The sequence below is a fragment of the Typha angustifolia genome, chromosome 10 (assembly GCF_048772165.1).
Source record: "Typha angustifolia cultivar Huaian chromosome 10, ASM4877216v1, whole genome shotgun sequence".
Lineage (NCBI taxonomy): Eukaryota > Viridiplantae > Streptophyta > Magnoliopsida > Poales > Typhaceae > Typha > Typha angustifolia.
Window position 1 is genome coordinate 6,035,832 of NC_133248.1, and position 19,254 is coordinate 6,055,085.

The 19,254-nt window shown below is 34.6% G+C and overlaps 1 protein-coding gene across 4 annotated transcripts in view; it reads right to left on the reverse strand.

Moving 5' to 3' along the window:
- Positions 1-17,176, reverse strand: part of LOC140769037 (uncharacterized) — a 44,156-nt gene extending 26,980 nt beyond the window's left edge. For 3 of the 4 annotated variants that reach the window (XM_073109563.1, XM_073109562.1, XM_073109560.1), the window contains exons 1-8: positions 16,892-17,176; positions 15,267-15,334; positions 15,129-15,193; positions 12,721-12,813; positions 12,524-12,625; positions 12,239-12,403; positions 12,042-12,130; positions 5,048-5,169 (exon numbers count right to left, since the gene is read on the reverse strand). In XM_073109563.1, the coding sequence (XP_072965664.1) occupies positions 5,048-5,169; positions 12,042-12,130; positions 12,239-12,403; positions 12,524-12,625; positions 12,721-12,813; positions 15,129-15,193; positions 15,267-15,334; positions 16,892-17,070 (883 nt within the window). In that variant the 5' untranslated portion in view covers positions 17,071-17,176. The remainder of the gene's footprint in view (positions 1-5,047; positions 5,170-12,041; positions 12,131-12,238; positions 12,404-12,523; positions 12,626-12,720; positions 12,814-15,128; positions 15,194-15,266; positions 15,335-16,891) is intronic. The other variant, XM_073109561.1, reaches the window with a different exon arrangement.
- Positions 17,177-19,254: the final 2,078 nt, after the last annotated feature.

Below are 19,254 nucleotides of genomic sequence, written 5' to 3' on the forward strand. Positions count from 1 at the left end.
CCAAAACAATGTTCTTCTAAGTAATGTACTTTGGAGAAAATGGAGACTGGTTCATGGATTTCATGTGATTGAGACATTCCTATGTGAAGATATATTCTGTACACTGTAGTAGGTACATGAATGCTGTATAATTAAGGACAATGGGGAATATATATGTGAATAAGACAGAGAATCAGTAAGAACAGTAAAATCAAAAGACCAGTTTGCAAACTGCAAGGATTAGATATCTCGAGTTCATAAGAAGAGCTAAATTAGTGTTGAGGATCAAAATTCAAAAGAATCAAGGATATTAATGTGACGCATGAAACTAGGGTTACAGAAGAAGCATTATAACCATATCATCAAGACATAGTCATAAACATGTACAATAACAGATAAATTCTTATTTATGGACTAATTAAGAGCTGCACAAAAATGACCTCCAAATGATATTGAGAACCCCTACCAATACTAGTTTAGGTGATCTTCTGATATGTTAGGTTGACGGTTTCCTGTTAGTGTATTTCCTTTCTTAAACAATATAAGAAATATGTTTGAATGCTTTAATGCAAAATGCTCTAACTTTGTGAAAATAATAATTCTAGTGCTTACTGGTGGCAATTTTCCTCCCAACATGTTGACACAAGGCACATCCTAAGACCCTAAATGGGTTAGATACTAGATACTATAAATACGTAAATAGATTCATGTCAAACATGTGCTGAGCTATGCAACACAAATATTAAATTGATGGTACTCGTGTTAGTGTAAATAATATTTCTCACTATACTTAAGGGTGGCTTCTCTCCTCATGACCAACATAAAAAGGTTTCATGTCATTAACAGGTTGACCATTTAACATGAATATTGAATGGGTCATACTCATATTTCCATTCTCAGCCCGCTTAAACCAATTCAACCACTATAATAAAGTGCAAATAATAATTCTAGTTATGCTTAATGGTGGCAATTTTCCTCCCAACATGTTAACACAAGGCACATCCCAAGACCCTAAAAATAGATTAATAGATTCATGTCAAAAATGTGCTGAGCTATGTAATAGAAATATTAAATTGATCGTACTCATGTTAGTGTAAATAATATTTCTAATTATACTTAAGGGTGGCTTCTCTCCTCATGACCAACATAAACAGGTTCATGTCATTAACAGGTTGACCTGATTAACATGAATATTAAATGGGTCATACTCGTATCTCCATTCTAAGACCACTTAACCCAATTCAACCCCTATAAATTATTCTGTTCTTGTCATGTTCAAATCATGTTCATATCATATTCATGTCACATTTGGGTTGTATCAAGGTCAAATATTTAAATACAACATGGTTATACGAGTAAAAGATGTTGCATTTGGGTTGGCATGTCAAGCTTAAAATTATGTTGTCAATACAACACAAATACCAGATTGCTACTCCATTTATTCTCCACAAAGGGTTAGAATCTTGTGTCACAAAACAATATTGATTGCAATATTTCAACTTCTAAGTGCCAAGCAGCATAATGCATATAATTCAGCACATAACATACTGACAACTTGTTGACATGGTACTTACCGTTGAACAACAAATCATTTTTGTGGCTTGTTATGCTACATGAAACAATAAGTATTGGGAAACACCAAGCATGTTTGAGGTAGCACATGGCTTATGCACTTCAAACATGTCACAAGATCCATACTCATGAACATTGGGAGTTTGGAACCTATAGCCTAAGTCTTTGTCCTTACCAACTTGATCTTGTTGCACCTGGTAACAAACATGCATGAACCATTTCTCGAAGTACGTGTCTGGATAGCCCAAAGTCTCGATAGTTAGCTCTAGGTCTTCCAGTCAAAACAGCGTCGATGAAGACATATAGGTGCACTATTACTTGGTGGGGATTGCGATTTTCCATTAATTTCCAATTTTTCACTCAACGATGAAACTTTGCTTCTTTTATCTTGAGGATTGACGAATCAAATGATATTTCTGTGCTAATTTCTGCCCGTATGTTCTCCCTCTGAATCAAACTTTTTTTTTGCCATAATATAATGTTCAGTTCCATTATTATCAATGATACAGTTCAGATCCTAAATGTAAAAATATAAGAAGGCGGATCCTCCCTCTTTATTGAAACAAATGAAATTGTTGCTGATATAGTACATAAAAATAATAATAAATATCAACCAAATTTTCCTGATGTAGTGGCAATTAGGAAAGCTGCATAAGTGAATATATAACCCACAAAAAAGTGGGCTAATCCAACTAGACTAAGTGGAGGATTCATTAATAATCTCTTAATCATCCCATCAAATAAGTGGAGGATTCATTAATGAAACGTTACCCTGATATAATGTGATGTGTTTCCAATGCCAATAAAAAGTAACCCATCCAATGGTATTTAACATCCAAAAAATTGCCAAATAAAATGCATCCCAAGCAGAAATACCACAAGTATCGCCATGTCCTGGGCCGTCGCAAGGAAAACTATAAACGAAATCCTTTTTATCCGGCATTAATTTCGAACCATGTGCATCTAAAGCACCTTTTACTAAAATCAATGTATTTGTATGCAAACCTAGAGCAATAGCATGATGAACCAAGAAATCCCAGGGCCTACTGTTAAGAATAGTGAATTACTATTCTCATTAACAGCATTCAACCATCCAGGTAACCATATGTTTCAACTTGCATTGAATGCCAGGCCTCTCGTTGAAGATAAGAGTACATTGAACCCTGGTGGGTTACAGTATCAAAAGATAGGCTACGAAACGATTCCTTCAAGATCTAGATTTATTTTAGGAATCAATCCGCGCAACCATGAAAAAATATTCGCCAAATATTCTCCGGTAGTCAGAAAATTACGAAACCAAGTAGATTAGATCCATAACTCCCTGATCTACAATTCTCGTATTTACGACCTTCACAAATTCAAACTGAAACTGGGACGAAAACATGAAAGAATGCGGGTGATGATGGTGGTGACGAGTAGAGTGGATGTTAGGGTTATGGATGGGTATGGAGATAAAGGTGGATGGTGGATGGTGGATGGTGGATGGTGGATGGTGGATGGTGGATGGTGGATGGTGGATGGTGGATGGTGGATGTGATTAAAAGATATAGACGAATGGGAAGAAGTGGTCGAGATCCCAAAGAAGAGAGAGGACTCGACAGACGAGGGAGATTAGAAGTTAGGAGAGACCTTGCCAACGGTAAAGATGGAAGAATGGTGAAGAGGGAGGAGGGAGAGAGAATAGAGAGAAGATAGGAGACAAGAAATCAATAATCCAATAGCATTATGAATTTGGCTGCTATCCATACCTTTATAGAGGCTAGCCAAAAGCCCTAATAACAATAAGTAACCCTAATACTAGTGCAATCCCGCTGATCGCGTTCGAACACGCCCAATCGCGTTCGAACGGGCCCAATCGCATTCAAACGTACAAAAAACGTTCTCTATATGTGCAAATGCAATGCAGACATTCGAACGCGACGTTCGAAAGCATCCAACCACGTTCAAATGCTCTTTTCGCGTCCTCTGTATTTGTGAACCTAATGCAGGCGTTCAAACGCGACCCCTCTTGTGTTCGAACGCAACCTACAGAAATTTTATTTTAATAAAAATAAATAACTAATGCAATAAGAAAAAATCCTAACTAAATGTATCAAACTCATATAAAGTTTTACCATGAGCAGATTGTATCCATTTGGCAAATAGGGGTTCGATCAAGATTTGTTTTTCCGAAATACCAAAAGCATGACGTCATTATGAACATAAAGGCCCAAGTTATGGAACCCCAGAAACAGACTGGCCCAACTTAAATGAGATATGATAGCTTCTTTATGGTCTAACATTCTTGCCAATACATTAGTGCCCAATATGCTGCTCATAAAGTTCTAAACCCTATAACCTAGCAATCAGATGTAAGTTTTATTAGCCTGTGTCAGTCAGCATATTATATCCGAAAGCAAGTTGCTGGGTTACTCTGAAACGTTGGTTGATAGCAACCGAATTTGGAGTTCTCAAAACAGATTTACAATCACCTTATAGTTTCATGGCTTCTCCTAAAGAAATCAAATCAGGCCATTAAATAATTTAACCAACTTCTATGTGGCCAAAAACTCCTGCCTCATTCATTTAAGGAGTATGAGAAGTAATCAGTAACTAGAAAGTCATCTTGGATGGAATTCACACACCGCAAAAGGCAAAGAAAGTATAAATCGCCATAGAAATGAGAGAACCAAAGATGATTTAATCCTAATCAAATGAGATATACATAATGGCAAAGTCTACTAGCTTATTTAGTAGCCCAAGTATGGCATCTGCGGAATTCCTTCAAGAACAATATTAGCAAGGATAAGGAAGTAGTTCCTAAAGATGATAGTAGGAGTCATTGAAAAAGATGATAGAATAGTTAATGACATAATATTTTCATAATGAATTCCATTAAAAGATATGTTACGCAGAAAATTGTACATCGGACACTCAGGTTGTTCTTTCCTCCCTCTTCAGCTATTAGCATCTAACAGACACAACTTTCCTTCCTAAACTTATTTACGCAAATGCAAAAGACAACTGAGTATAGTGTGTTCAGAGCTCCAAAGGCAAAAAGGAACTTCCCACTGGACCCCTGATATAATTTTAAGAAGCATCACAATAGAATATAAGGTTCTTATTTGAATTCATAAAGGGATTTCAACTTTCAAAAGTAAAATTATTAAGAGGCATAGGTGATGCCATGCCTTTCCCATTAGAAAAGAGAGGAATGCATCTGATGCTGAAATAAATATGCAAAAAATCTGCGGCAAATATAATCCATCTTACATTACAAAATGAATAACAGAAAAAATGTCATAGTCTATATTCAATTGCAAATCAACAAGTTGGTGAACATGAACAACAATAATGTACTCAATAGACATACAAGAAAGAAGAAATAACTTCCAATAGACACTAGAGAGATGAAAGCCGTCTAAAAATAAGCATACAGAAGAACCTGAAATTAGCTGCCATGCACCAAACAGGTAAGGGAAATTACTTGATGGAACGCAATGCATCAATGTCTTACCTGAAACAATTGTTCCATATTTACATAATAGGAGAGCAGCGTAATCAATCAAGGCAGCAGGATGATTTTGATCTTTTAGAACAAGATCTTGAAAGCATTTGGCAGAAAGCTCCAAATTCCCACTGAAAGGTATTCCTTTGAGTAATTCAGATTCAATTTACTATAAGAAATGAAATCTAACAACAAGAAATATTACAGTGTATAACTGACAAATGGATAAATGAATGAAGATTATAACAAGTGGCAAACCCATCCAAGGATTTACTTGCTTTGACAGCAGGAGACGTGCCAGGCAGCATGCATGGTGCTGTCGGGCACAGTCACCATGCCAACATTGAAAGAAGGGGAGGCATTAGAGAAGTGATGGCATGAACGGACAGGAGGCTTCAGAGCAAATGGAGAGAGAGAGAGAGAGAGAGATAGAGAGAGAGAGAGAGAGAGAGAGAGAGAGTACTGTGTTGGGTTCAGTGGGTGACTAGATCCAAACCAAAATCCCTATTTAACTTCAATTTAAATGGGTTTGCCTGTGGTCAAACCTGACACAGCCCAGACCAAGCTCTTTTAGAACTAGTATCAAGGTATACATGGTCATAATTCAAGCTCATAGAATTAGGACACAGTACCCCAAATCCTTTTGAAAAGAGCTTATGAAAAGGAAGTTAAAGACGTTGACTCAAATACTTGTCTTCACATTGTACAACAAATAAACAAACAACGTGTGCACTACACAAGGTTCCAAAAATTGGTATTGGAATCGAAATCGGCCGTCTAGAAAAACGATACGTATTAGCCGTATCGGCCATATCAGCCGCTTGTATCGGATTAGATTATTTTAATTAAATAAAATTCTAAATATTATTTAAAAATATTGAGAAATTTTTAAAAATTTAGAAAAAATTATAAGAAAATAAGAAATAATAATTACTCAAATATAAAGCCTAAAAAGTAAAAATCTCTCTTCTTCCCTCTCTTCTTTCCTATCCCTCTAACTGTTAGTCTGAGCTATTCCACTATCTCTTTTTTTTTATCTTTCTCTCTCTCTCTCTTTCTCTTTTCCTCTCTCTTTTCCTCTTTCCCTCTCTCTGCAACTGCTGTCAGCAGCAACAGTTGCTGGCAGCTGCTATCAGCAGCCTACTGCAACTGCCAACAGCAGCTGACAGCAATTGCTGTCAACAACAACTGACAGTTGCCTGCTGTAGTTGGCCTGCCACAGTTGCTGCAGCAGGACCGAAACCAGCAGGTTTCAGCCTAGATCGAGATCGGCTATGGCCGATCCCCATCTGTTTCGACTGATCTCACTCAGGATCGGCCGAAACTGGGAATTATGGCGCTATAGTATCATCCCCCACTCTCCACATGTTCCTATTTTTGTGGGTGATAAACATCCAAAATCCCCAATTAGATTTCAGATTTATCATCTTTAAAACCTTAGATTTATTTTCTTATTATTCTTCTCCCATCTCTTTTAAGGGGGCTCTCCTTGTTTCCTATCTCTTCTTCTCCAACTCATCCGTTTCCCAACCAAGATTGCAACAACAATTATTTGCCGACGGAGCATCATTACACCCTTTTAACCACCATCGAACTCATTGGTATGTGATCTATCATCTCTACAAGATAACTTCATTTTTGTTAAGTATTTTGTGTTTAGCTTCTCTTTTGCATCTTATCTTTACTAGCGAAATTTATTGGCTTATCACCCCCGTTCAACCTCATGTCTACCCAAATATCTTCGCCTCATCATCATCATCGTATTCGTACCCCTTGCTGGCTCCCTTGATTCCCTAGTAAAATTTCACCATAAGAACTCATTATTTATCTTATGAGCTCTTTTCTGGCTTTTGTCAGTGTTAATCCCGTGCCACATCAGAAAGAGTATTCTTCCTCCTTTTATCTAGGTGTAGGGCCCTTTTTACCCACTTCACTTTAATTGCCTAAGTATTGGGTTGCAAGCCTAGTGCCTACATAGGCTCTTTTTAAATTGTCTTTTTCTATTGTCCTGGCTACTTTCATAATAAAAATTATCTTACAATTTTATTAATTAAGGAAATTACCATTAGACGTTATGTTGTTTTTTTTATTGTTGTACCATCACTATTATAATCATAACATTAGGTGTATGAGCTGCCTTTAAGTTTATATGATTGTTATATTTGTTATTAATGTTAAATATGCATTAAATAATTATTTAGCTTATCATCATTGACATCATTAACAAAGAGTAGCTGATTAGTTTGTACCCCATTTAATCACTACTTTAGTTCACTAAATAATATACTATGCCTTAACTCAGGGTTAATTATATTAATATATACAATTGTGTTATTTAATTAAACATAAAATATTAGTTTGACAATTCAAATCATAATATTAATAAATTTGTTATACTAGGCCCCGTCTGGTTTGAGACTAAACCTCAAACTCGATTAGTTAGTTTCATTTCTTAATCTTGATTTGGGTACCTTAAACTAATTTAAGGTAATTTGGTATTTAGTTCTGAACTAGTTTAAAAGTGTATTTATTATTTATAATATGATGTGAAAAAGTAAAAAAGTGTTGATTCTAGAGGGAAATAGATGAGATATAAATTTAATGGACAAAATTACCCTTCTCATGTAACGATGGTAGTCATTATTATAATTTATGAATAATATGTGGTATCGATAATAGTTATTTATGTGGTATCGATAATAGTTATTTGCGGGCTTAAGTGTAATTTGTGAATAATATGGGAGATATATTTATAGCATGGTTCATCGTATCGGCCAATCCCAATATGGATCGGCCGATCTAGATCAGGATCGACGGAACCCGATCCCGATCCAGGCCCGATCCGAACTCTTTCTCTCTTTCGCTCTTTCTTTTCACTTTCTCTCTTACTTTTTTTTTCCTTCTTTTACTCTTTATTTATTTTTTATCTCTCATTACATATAATCATTGTTTCTCTTACAGAGAAAGCTAGCTCCAGTGAACTCCGACAAACTCTAGCAAACTTTGGCGAACTCTGATGAATTCCGATATATAATTTTTTAATTAATTTTTTTATTTCTCTCAATTTTTTTATTTCTTCCACCCTCTCCATTTTTCTTCTCTTTTCTTCTTCTTTTTCTTCTTCTTCACTACATGTTTTTTTTATTATTATTTTTCACTCATGCTCTTTCTAATATCTTCTTCTTTTCAATTTTCATTATACCATAGTTTTTCTTTTTTTCTTTTCTTATTTTTGGTAAACTTTTTTCTAATTTTGTAGAAGTTTTCTTGTATTTTTAAATAATATTTAAAATTTTCTGTAATTAAAAAGTCTGATCCGATCTAGGCGACTAATACTGCCAATACAGCCGATATGTATTGTCTTTTCAAAAGGCCGATCCTAAACCCGACCTCGATTTTTTGAACCTTGATTTGCAGGCTTAAGTGTAAATTGCAAGCTTAAATAAATATGAGAGATATGTTTGCAGGCCTAAAATGAATATGTGGTGTCTATAATAGTCATTTGAGAACTTAATTATAGTTTTCAAATTATTTGCAGGCTTATATGGTGTCTATGATAACAATAAGCTGGTTTAAATAAATATTTGAGATATATTTGCAGCCTTACGTATTTTATATAAGTCTACAAATCAAGTTTGCAAACTGAACACACTAAGAGCGATTAAGCCCGCAAATCTAGTCTACAAACTGAACATGTCTTACAATTAAGCCCGTAAACGGAATTGTTCTCTCTCCATTTTCTTTGTTGAGAGAGAGAAGAGAGGACAGTAATGATGAGATTAGACATGATTTGACAAGTCTCAATATACAGACTTATTCTTCTTATTTGCAGACTTCACATTCTAAGCCAAATAATCCGATTATGCCAGCAAATATATAACATATAAGCCTACAAATGTCAGAGTAGTGACTCATCACGATTTTTTTAATTTTTTTTAAAATAAACATCACGTGATATTTATTACACAATCATTAGATGTGTACGGTTAATTTATATAGCAATTTTCTTCCGTATGCCTACAATTTTACTTTTAAGCCCGCAAAACAACATTTGCTAGCTTCTTTTGTAAGCCAATTAACTAGCCTTTGTTGCCTTCTAAACTCGTGATACGAATCGGGTCAGATCGGATCACATCAAAGGGAGATTAGGCTCAATGGATTGAATCTAATTATCTTATTTGGTTATTTGGTTTAGTTAGAATCTTAGTAGGTTAACTCTCAGATTAACTCTCACAAACCAACTAAACTAGTCTTCCTTATCTTCTCCGATTAACTCTCAGATTAAGCTTTCATTTTATCGCAGATAGATTCTGAATCTGGAGAAGTCATGAATATCCAAGTTGTAGATCTGGAGGTTGGCGACCTTATCCAACTGGTTTGATATTATTTTGATATCTGTAGAATATTCTACGAATATTTTTCTGAAACTGCGCAGAGTTGGATTTAGCTAATTAAATAAAATCCTAACCTACTAAGACTCTAACTAAACCAAATAACCAAATAAGATAATTAAACTCAATCCATTAAGCCTAATCTTCCTTTGATGTGATCCGATCTGACCCGGTTCGTATCAGCTCGCAAATCGGCCAATTTAGTTAACCTTAAACTAGCAAATTTATTTTTAAGCCTACAAAACAACGTTTTTACACACTTTTTAATAACCGACAAGTTACTTTTATTTTATATAATTTTTTATTAAACCTATATTAAATGATATTTTTTGTAAAAATATTTTAAAAATAATTATATTTTATCTACTCAAATTATATATACTATTTTCCTATAATTTTTATTTTATTTCTAAGCTTCTCATTAGATGAGAATATAATATTTACAATATAAATATTTGAGTATTTTAAAAGAGATGAGAGAGAAAAAAGAGAAGAGATAAAATTAACAAGGCATTATAGTGATAGATGTAAGTCACGTCAAGGGTAAAATTGAAATCAAATTAAAAAAATAATAAAATTTATATATTATTATTTAATTATCTATTGAGGACTGAACTTGATTAAGGAAAATAAAGTTATTTTAATGTTTGGTTACTAGGGACCTTCCCTAAACCCAAAAACATGGGGGCCTAAGTATTAGATTGTTACATTCATCACTTTCAAATCATGAGTTAGTGATGTTCCATTAGGAATTGTGGACTATAGTTTGGGACTCGAAGATCTTATGCTTGTAACCCGACATAGAAATCCTAGTGACAACCTATTGCTATTATTTAAATTAATTGTATAAATTAAGATTAGAGTTACTCATCAACACTTATATTCGTCATATTAGTAGATCCGTTACCATACGAAGAGGATCCGGTGGCGCAATTGGAGTTAGTTATCTTGGAAGCGATGTCAGGTAAGTGAATTCTCTGTAGTATAGGAATAATGTAATATTAAAGTGATGTTTTACTTTATGAGTTCATCGCATTCATATCATATATAGGTAGATGTTTATTCACTGTTCAGCATAATTATATTTAATTTACTATTTCATAGTTATTCATGGATTATTGGAGCAATATTTATTATGATATCTTCAATATGCATATCTTATGATTGATGACATTAATCATTGCACCACCTGCACATATCACCCTATAGTTAAGTTTTGTCTCGGCAATGCCCGTTTATCCACTCAGCCCAGGGTTAGGGGGCAGAGTGTATATTTATTATCTATATTTATATCGGCCAATGCATAAGGTTGGGAGGTCAAGAGGAAACTATCAAGCACCGCGTTCGTTGGTTTAAGCAAGCGTAACACTGCCGAGTACTGAGACTAGACACTAGGTGATCTAAAATTGATTGAGAGGTAGGGGTAATAGACCTAGCAGTACTCGATAACACAGGGTCAAGGCGTCTATTGAGCTGTGAGCTCTTTTCGATTGTATGCGATGATTCTGCTCTCTATGATGATTATCTAGAAGTAATGATTATACTTTGTGCGATGATTTACTAAAGCAGTAATGATGTTAATGATGATAGGTCTATGACTAGAATCTTTAGTCTAGTAGCCACAGACAATTAGTCATATGCAGCACCGTCAAGTATGTATGGGCAGCATTACCACTAGTTATCTATTCCTCCTTGATGTTTGAGATGATGTGTGAGCTAATGTTTATTATGTGGTTGATAGCTCTTTGAGCATGTTATGATAATTATAGCTATGGCTCAATATAAGCTTGATATAAATGATTTAATAGTTTAAATGATACATATGTATTTTTTATTTAATACATGTGAGTTATTGATATGAATATGTTATATGGACGCATTACTATAATCATGTTGACATACATATGTACCATGTGACATCATTCGTTAGCCTATTTTTGGACTATAGAGATCTATACTTGCTGAGCTTTATGCTCACCACCTTTGGTGGAAATATTTTTCAAATCAGTAGATAACCCCGAGTCAGTGGAGGAGCTGGTGACAATCTGATTATACTTTTTTTTATTTGTTTTAGTATTGTAAAATAAATTATATGAATTGTATCCTCTGCGCAGGTATTTGTCTTGATGAGGTGTATGAATACGTATTTTGGAACTTATTGTAACCTGTGGTAATTTAAACTCCATTTAGCTTATTTAATTTATAAAAATATTATATTTTATACTATATATTATGTACAAACATTGATCAACAAGTCACGTGAAAACCATGTGGGTTCTACTCACGTGAGGGCCACGTATATTTGGAGGTGGGTGTTACACCTCAACCATCTACAAGCAGAAGGATCTAGGGTCCCCACACACATATTGAAAGAACAAAGACATTAGAATAAAATACAAGTAATCTAGTTTTCACAAGATAATGGGAACTCCTTAATATGCCTAGAAAAATAAAAATAGAGGTTTCTGGTTGATTTTCCATGGAATTTCAGAACTTGAGTGAGAGCTCAACTTAGACCAATTATGCGTGCATCAACTAAAAGCCAAGAGAAAGAAAATATGAAACAAGTCATTACAAGTAGAGAATTCAAAAGGCCATTCTAGTCATTGTACCTCTGAAGGTAAGCAATTCCAAGATTAGCAAGGGAGTCCAAATAATCAGGAGCAAGATCCAAGAGAGATGATAATACCGAAATAGCACTCTGGACAAAGTGAGACAAAATTAGCAAAAAGCAAATCATAATAACAAGTAAATGTTGCTAGATGATCAAAAATATAAATATATGCAAACATCACTGGTACAAGGGCACCTGCAGACGACCACTTCTAAGAAGTATTAGACCAAGGGTATTCCAAACAGCTGCCTGTTTGGCGTCTGATTGCAAGGAACACTTCAATTTCACAAGGATTTCATCCAGTTCACTTGCTTCAATATCTTTATCAGAACTATCCCCAGTAGTTGCTTGCAAAATGCACTGCATTAAAAACAATATTAATACTAAGATTAGTGTTCAATTATACATCCTATAAACAGCATTAGAAAAGAAAGATCCAGCGATGCAAAAGGCAATGATTCAACTCATAAGCTAATGCACCTGTGCATGGTTTATCCTCACTAATGAGAGCAAATCTGGTCTTTGGACTTCCTCCTCATCTCGTAATAATATCTCAGATGACTTTTCAAAGGCCAAGACTGCCTGAGGATTAACAAAAGCCAAAAACAAAAAAAATAGATTTCATAGCAATAACAGGTAATACTTGTGTTAAAAACTCAAAACAGAACTCAATTTACCTTTTGTGGTTGACCAAGCCTCTGATACATCAAACCCAGTATAAAATGTGCATGGGCATTCTTGGGCATCTTTCGTGCCACATGAACCAAACCCTATAAACAAAGACCAATTTATAGTACACATTCTTAAGTGATTCTATAAAAACATACATTCTGACACTGAAATCAACCTCATAAGAAGATATACAAAGTAGAATCTAATAGACCAACAAGTAAGCATTGCAACAGTTCATATATCTTGGATTCAAGTACTAGTAATGTTTTGAAAGTCAGCCGCGGGAGGCAAGCAGTCACCCAACCACTTAGTGCCTAGGCAGAAGACAGGTAACAAGGCAATCTAGCATTCTTAATATAATAAATAGATAGACATATATAATACAAACATATAATTGACCAAGCCTCCTATCATAGATATTCACCTTTGGAGCCCTCCTGGCTCCAATCGCCATCAGCCATGGGTGGAAGGCCTCCCACCGCCAGTCCCTATTGCCGATGTCCCTCTCCTCTTTGAAGTCGTTGAGAATGTAAGGAAAACATAGGCACAACCTATGAACTATCAGCGACAAAGACCACCGGCATCTCTCTCTCTCTCTCTCTCTCTCTCTCATTAGTCCCTTCAGGATGGAGGCAGACTCAGACAACCCGAGTCTCGCCTTCATCCCTTAAGTGATGGATTCAAGTCGGGTTGGATTCGAATCCAAGGGACTCAACCCAATTCAGCTAACTTAATTGGATTGGGCCTTTAGCCCAATCCATTTAAATATATGGTTGGGTGGGTTACAAGCCAACTGCAGCTCAGCCTTGTTTTGACCCAAATAAGTAAATTTTGGCTTTAAATTATAGAAAATCTTAATATTATTTAATTTAAAATTTTATTATTGTTTATTATTAAAGGTAGTGATTTTTATACGCATCGCTTATACAAAAGGTATACTCTAGTTTTTAACAATATGCGCATCGAGATTAAACAATTGAGTTAAGTTAGAGAAAAGATAAATTAGTTCTAAAAGGCGTAAATTTGCAATTTAATAATAGGCAATCCTATTTTTGCCAATTAAAAAATTAAAGGGCTTTTTGCTACAAATCGCTCAGCAAAGTCTATAGGTAGCAAAACTACAAAGATCACATATAGGCAAATTTTCTGTTGGGAACCAATTGTTACTAGCTTCTGATACACTTAGTTAAAATCTTTTCTTATTGCATTAGTTATTCATTTTTATTAAAATAAATTTTTTGTAGGTTGCATTCAAACGCGGACGGGGATGCGTTCGAATGCCTTTGTGAACACCTGCATTAGGTTCAAAAATAGAGAACGTGAAATGCACGTTCTAATGCGGCCGGGCACATTCGAACACCACGTTTGAACATCTGCATCACGTTCACATTGACAAAGAACACATTTTGTACGTTCGAACGCGATCGGCGGGAATTCACTAGAATTAGGGTTAATAATTGTTATTTTGGCTTATTGGCTAGCCTCTATAAAAGTGTGGATGGCAGCTAAATCATAATACTATTGGAATATTGGTTTCTTGCCTCTATCTTCTCTCTATCCTAATCTCATTCCTCCCTCTTCACCAACCTATCACCTTTACCGTTGGCAAGGTCTCTCCTAACTTCTAATCTCCCTCATCTGTCGAGTCCTCCGTCTTCCTTGGGATCTCGATCACTTCTCCCCCTTCGTTTTTATCCTTTAAACAACATTAATTATCCACTCTTATCTCCATTATCATCCATAACCCTAACATCCACTCCATCCGTTACCACCACCATCATCCACATTATATCATGTTTTTGTCCCAGTTGCAAATCAAATCTGCAAAGGACGTAAATACGAAAAACGTAGTTCAAGGAGTTACGGATCGATTCCATTTAGTTTCGTAATTTTCTAACTATAGGAGAATATTTGATGAATATTTTCTATCGGTTACGCAGATTGCTTCCTACAATAAATCTAGATCCTGAAAGAATCATTTCGTAACCTATCAGCTTCTTTTGTGACCAACTCAACCCAGCTTGTCTATCTTCTTTACTGTCATCTAATGGCCTTCGCTCATTAATTTCTTGTTTTTTTTTCCAGTGTGTTTAACCTTTCATCCATTCATGTTGTATAATCAAACTAGATTTAGGAAGTTTCACCATTTGCACATAATACCGGAAACTCATTGTAATCAGTTATTGTTTATAAAAGTTAAGACACACCCTGTATTCTAAAAGGCCTGCAGCTCACACAGGCATGATTGCAGTTTTGGGTTAATGATCACAAGATCTTGATCTCAATGAACACCTTGGCTTCTCCATCCCAATGGAAAAGAAATGCTTCACCAATATTCAAAACTTTGAATCTTCTGAGAAGATCAAAGTTCATATAAGAAGGATAAACATACAGCTTGGAAATAGAAACTCACTGTTTTCAGACTGCTGACTTTTTCCTCACGTAACAAGGAAGCCCCTTGACAATGATGATCAGGATCTGCAGAAATTTCAAGGTTGAGATGGTAACTATTGAGTTCCTATAGCAATTCTCCATTTGATAATATTTTTACCTTCACCTTCAACAAGATCAGAATCTTTTGTCATCATAGTATTTTTGACTATATTGATTTCATCATTACTGCAGTAAGCATGAGAAGGAAATAAAAGTTGGTGAGATGTTAGAGTGGTAATACAGTAATAGAGAGCATAAAGATGCGCATGTCATACCAACTTACTCCATTACGTGGCAAAGAATTCCATCAAACTGGCATAAGTACACATTTAAGAAATAGAATCGATCCAGCTTTGGCATCAATGATACATTGTTTCACAAATCTTTTACTTTCTATCTAGAAAAGAAAAACTAAGATGAATCCCTCTCAAAAGAGAGACCTCAAAAGTGGTCCATTATCAGGAGGAGCTTTGTAAGGCTTTCTAATACTTTCACCTTAGGAGTCTCTTTGATCATGGCAAAGGTAGTTAGACTCAAATCTAGATGGTTTGGAAAAAAATAAACCTCTTTGAAACATAGATTGCCATGTCGACTGGCACAAGTCCATACATATCTACATATCACGTCAATAAATTACCTACTTTGATATGGGCGAAGTACATCGATACTCCCTTGTGCTCACACGACCGTGTCGACCCACACCACTAGCTATTTAAACATATCTGACTTCAATGAGACCCAATTTGGCATTTCTTTCATTCCATTTGCTACCCCTCTCCTTTTGGTATTTGATCTATGTGCATTATACTTCAAAAGTTCAAATTCAGAAATCAATAGAGAATTTTGATTTTCCAAAAGTTAATGGACCTATCTTCAGAAAATCTGGGAAAAAAAAAAGCTGGAAAGTTTAAGTCAATTTCTGTGAGCATGCATGTATTACATCAATACCGAGTGTTAGATGACTTCAACTTAGCCCCTAAAAGGCTTAAAGATTTACTTTCTGAACATATAAAGGCAATGCAACATGCTAGCTCAGCATGGCACATTCCACAGTACGTGTCATGGAGAGCAAAGACCAGCATGGCAATCCTTGCTTTGAAACTTCACCTTTTAGAGCTTTCAAATTTCTAACCAGAAAGAGATGTCGGAAAAGTATTTCAATGTCCTTCTCAAGTGAAGAAGGTTATGAGAGAGGAATGCTAAAGAAGTGAATGATAGACAATTTCTAATCTCGTCGATTTTCTCAACGATGAACAAGATGGAGGATCAATTCAACCCATAATTTCCACATAAGTCTGTTCAGTATTTCTCGATAGTCATACGTAACTAAACAGATAATCGAAAGTACCCATTATCTACTAATTCGCTTCTCACAAGAAGCCGCTCAAACCCTATTATAAGATTCACTGAATTATAGCTTCTGTGCTTACGCTCTTCTTCTCACATTTTACAAGGAAAAAACTATCAATTATTACTCAATTCGTCGTCCTCCACCTAAAACTTCTATTCTAACGAATTGGTACAATCCCCAGTTGATCAAAAAAGTGTTTTGACTTTTTTATTTAAAAAACAAAGTAAAAAATATATAATCCTACAGGCACGGAGGCATACATTTAGCTTTTTTTTCTTCATTACAAACATACACTTCCGATGAAAACAGTAAAAAAACAATACTGTTATTGTAGGAGGGGAAGATTCAATCTACAAAATAACAAACAAAAATCAAGAGAGAGAAGGAAATACTTGGCGGAGATGTCGGCAACAGGTGCGAGGTTGCAATCCTCGCCGTCGCTCTCGGGAGGATCGACGTTGAGATCGGCGAGAATGACAGGCTTGGGAGGAGGAAGAGGCGGCAGCGCCTCGGAAATACCATCGCCTGCTTGCCGCTCCGCGTCGTCGTGTGGTGGCCACGATTCCGACATTTTCTTTTTCCTCCTCTCTTCTTCTGCTCTTCTTGTGGTTCGAGAGCTCGAGTGATGCCCTCGCGTCGCGTGACAGGGTTTCTCAGGAGGACGACCGAAACCGCTGTTAGGAGTTTTTGACCAAATTAGAACTCTTTTTTTATAAAAGACTATATTTCAAACTTATTAAACGAGATCTAATTCAGTATAGTTCTAGCAAAAATATTAAACTAATCAATATTTTTAAAATTACTAATCAGTTCAGTATTTTTATCATTAGTTAATTTTTTTTTAAACGATTAAGTTAAAAAAATTTATATATATAAAATAATAATCAATTAAATATTTTATAATCAGATAAAAATGCTGAACTAATTAATATATTTAGTTAGACATAACATGTTGATTAGTTTAATATTTTTATTATAACTATAGTAAATAAAATTCATTTGTTAATAAATTTAAAAAGTAGTCTATTTTAGTAAAAACAAATTGAAGCAAGACTCCTTTGGCTTAAAAACTCTTGCCATTGTGGATCACAAATATACAATATTCGTAAGGAGGGCCTTTTCCGAGTTTTTGACCCAACTAGCTTATTTTAAGATTTATTTACCAAAATAGAGAACACCTAAACTTAAATACCAAAAGGGCTTTATTTCACTATAGTCCTAATTGAAACACTTAACTATTAAACTATTTTTCTAAGTCTTTACCTTCCTACATTAAAGGATATGAAGCATTATTTAAAGTATTTAAATAAAAATACTTATAAAATTAGCATTTTACTTTAAAAAAAATACGAATCTTTTTGTGTTTTACTTGGGCTACAGTAAAATAGACCAATTTAATATTTAAGTTTGGGTGTTATCTATTTTAGTAAATAAATGAAAAAATAGATCAATTTAGATCAACAATTTGCCTTTATTGTAACTAGGTGCACACTACTTTATCCGAATTGATAGAGGTAAATAGTGTTGAATTTTTTTTTTACCATACTCAAATTCTGCACTAACCCTAACAATTGACTTATATATTTATTTTATAATGTTATGTGTACAAAATATTTAGATATTGTTCTGCTTATCAAATAAGACCAATTCTAAAATGTATTCCAAATTCTATATCTTAGTTATGAGCTCACTTTCGCTGACTCCTTCCTTAGTGTAGTCTCGGTGAACTAGAATAATAGAATTAATAGGCTATTCTAAGGAAAAATATTTTCCTTAGTGGTCACCATTATATTAGATTCCATTACGATTTTATAGCATCATTAAAATAAAAAGGCAAACTGCTAATTAATTAAGTTTCTCTCAACATTGGGAACATAACCTATATTATATGTGAGGTTAATCTATTTGGATGTCAACTTTAATGGGCAATTTGTACCAAAAAAATTAATATAACTTTCTTTTTTCATCTCTACCTATTTTAATTTACCTTGCTCAAGATTATCGTTCCACTATAAAATAGAATATCTCCAAGCATTAAATGCAAGGAGAGTTCTGTATTTTTTGGGACATAAGATATGGTAAATCATATCCAAAAAAATTGGGTTATGTACACCAAAAACCCACTTAGTTTTTGATTTGGCAACCCAATGTCATTTTTTGATTCCCTTGCACTTGAGACTTTTTTCATATTTTTCTTCCAACTTTATCTTTTTTGTACTCGAGTATTGCATTAAATGTTGCAGACAGAGAAAGCAATATTTTTTACGTGAAGTTGATTGACTAGACATTGTAGGAACTGATTGAGCTGCTTCTTCTTCTTCCTCTTTTTCTTCTTCCAATTTGTGCATTTGGGAACTTATCTTCATCATTTTATCTCACTCTTGTTCATTCATTATATTTATAAAAATGAAACATCTATCTAACCGTAATATGAGAGTTTTGTTTCACTATAATGGTGCTATTATTTTGGACAATAAGAATATATTTTTGTACTATAAGGACGGTTGTATCGTTCATAGAAATATAAGTAGACAATATAGTTTGTTAGATTTGAAGCCAAAGTTCTTCGGAGTAATACGAATCTCTTTAGGTAAGTGTAAAGTCTCTTTAGAATACCTATTCCCTTCGGACAACCACGATATATTTGTTGATAGATTCGAAGATAGTGATGTTGTAGAGATGTATGATCTGTCACCATTATTTTGTCGAGCTATACAAATTTTTGGAACGAAGAAAGAGAAGAATTTATTAGTGT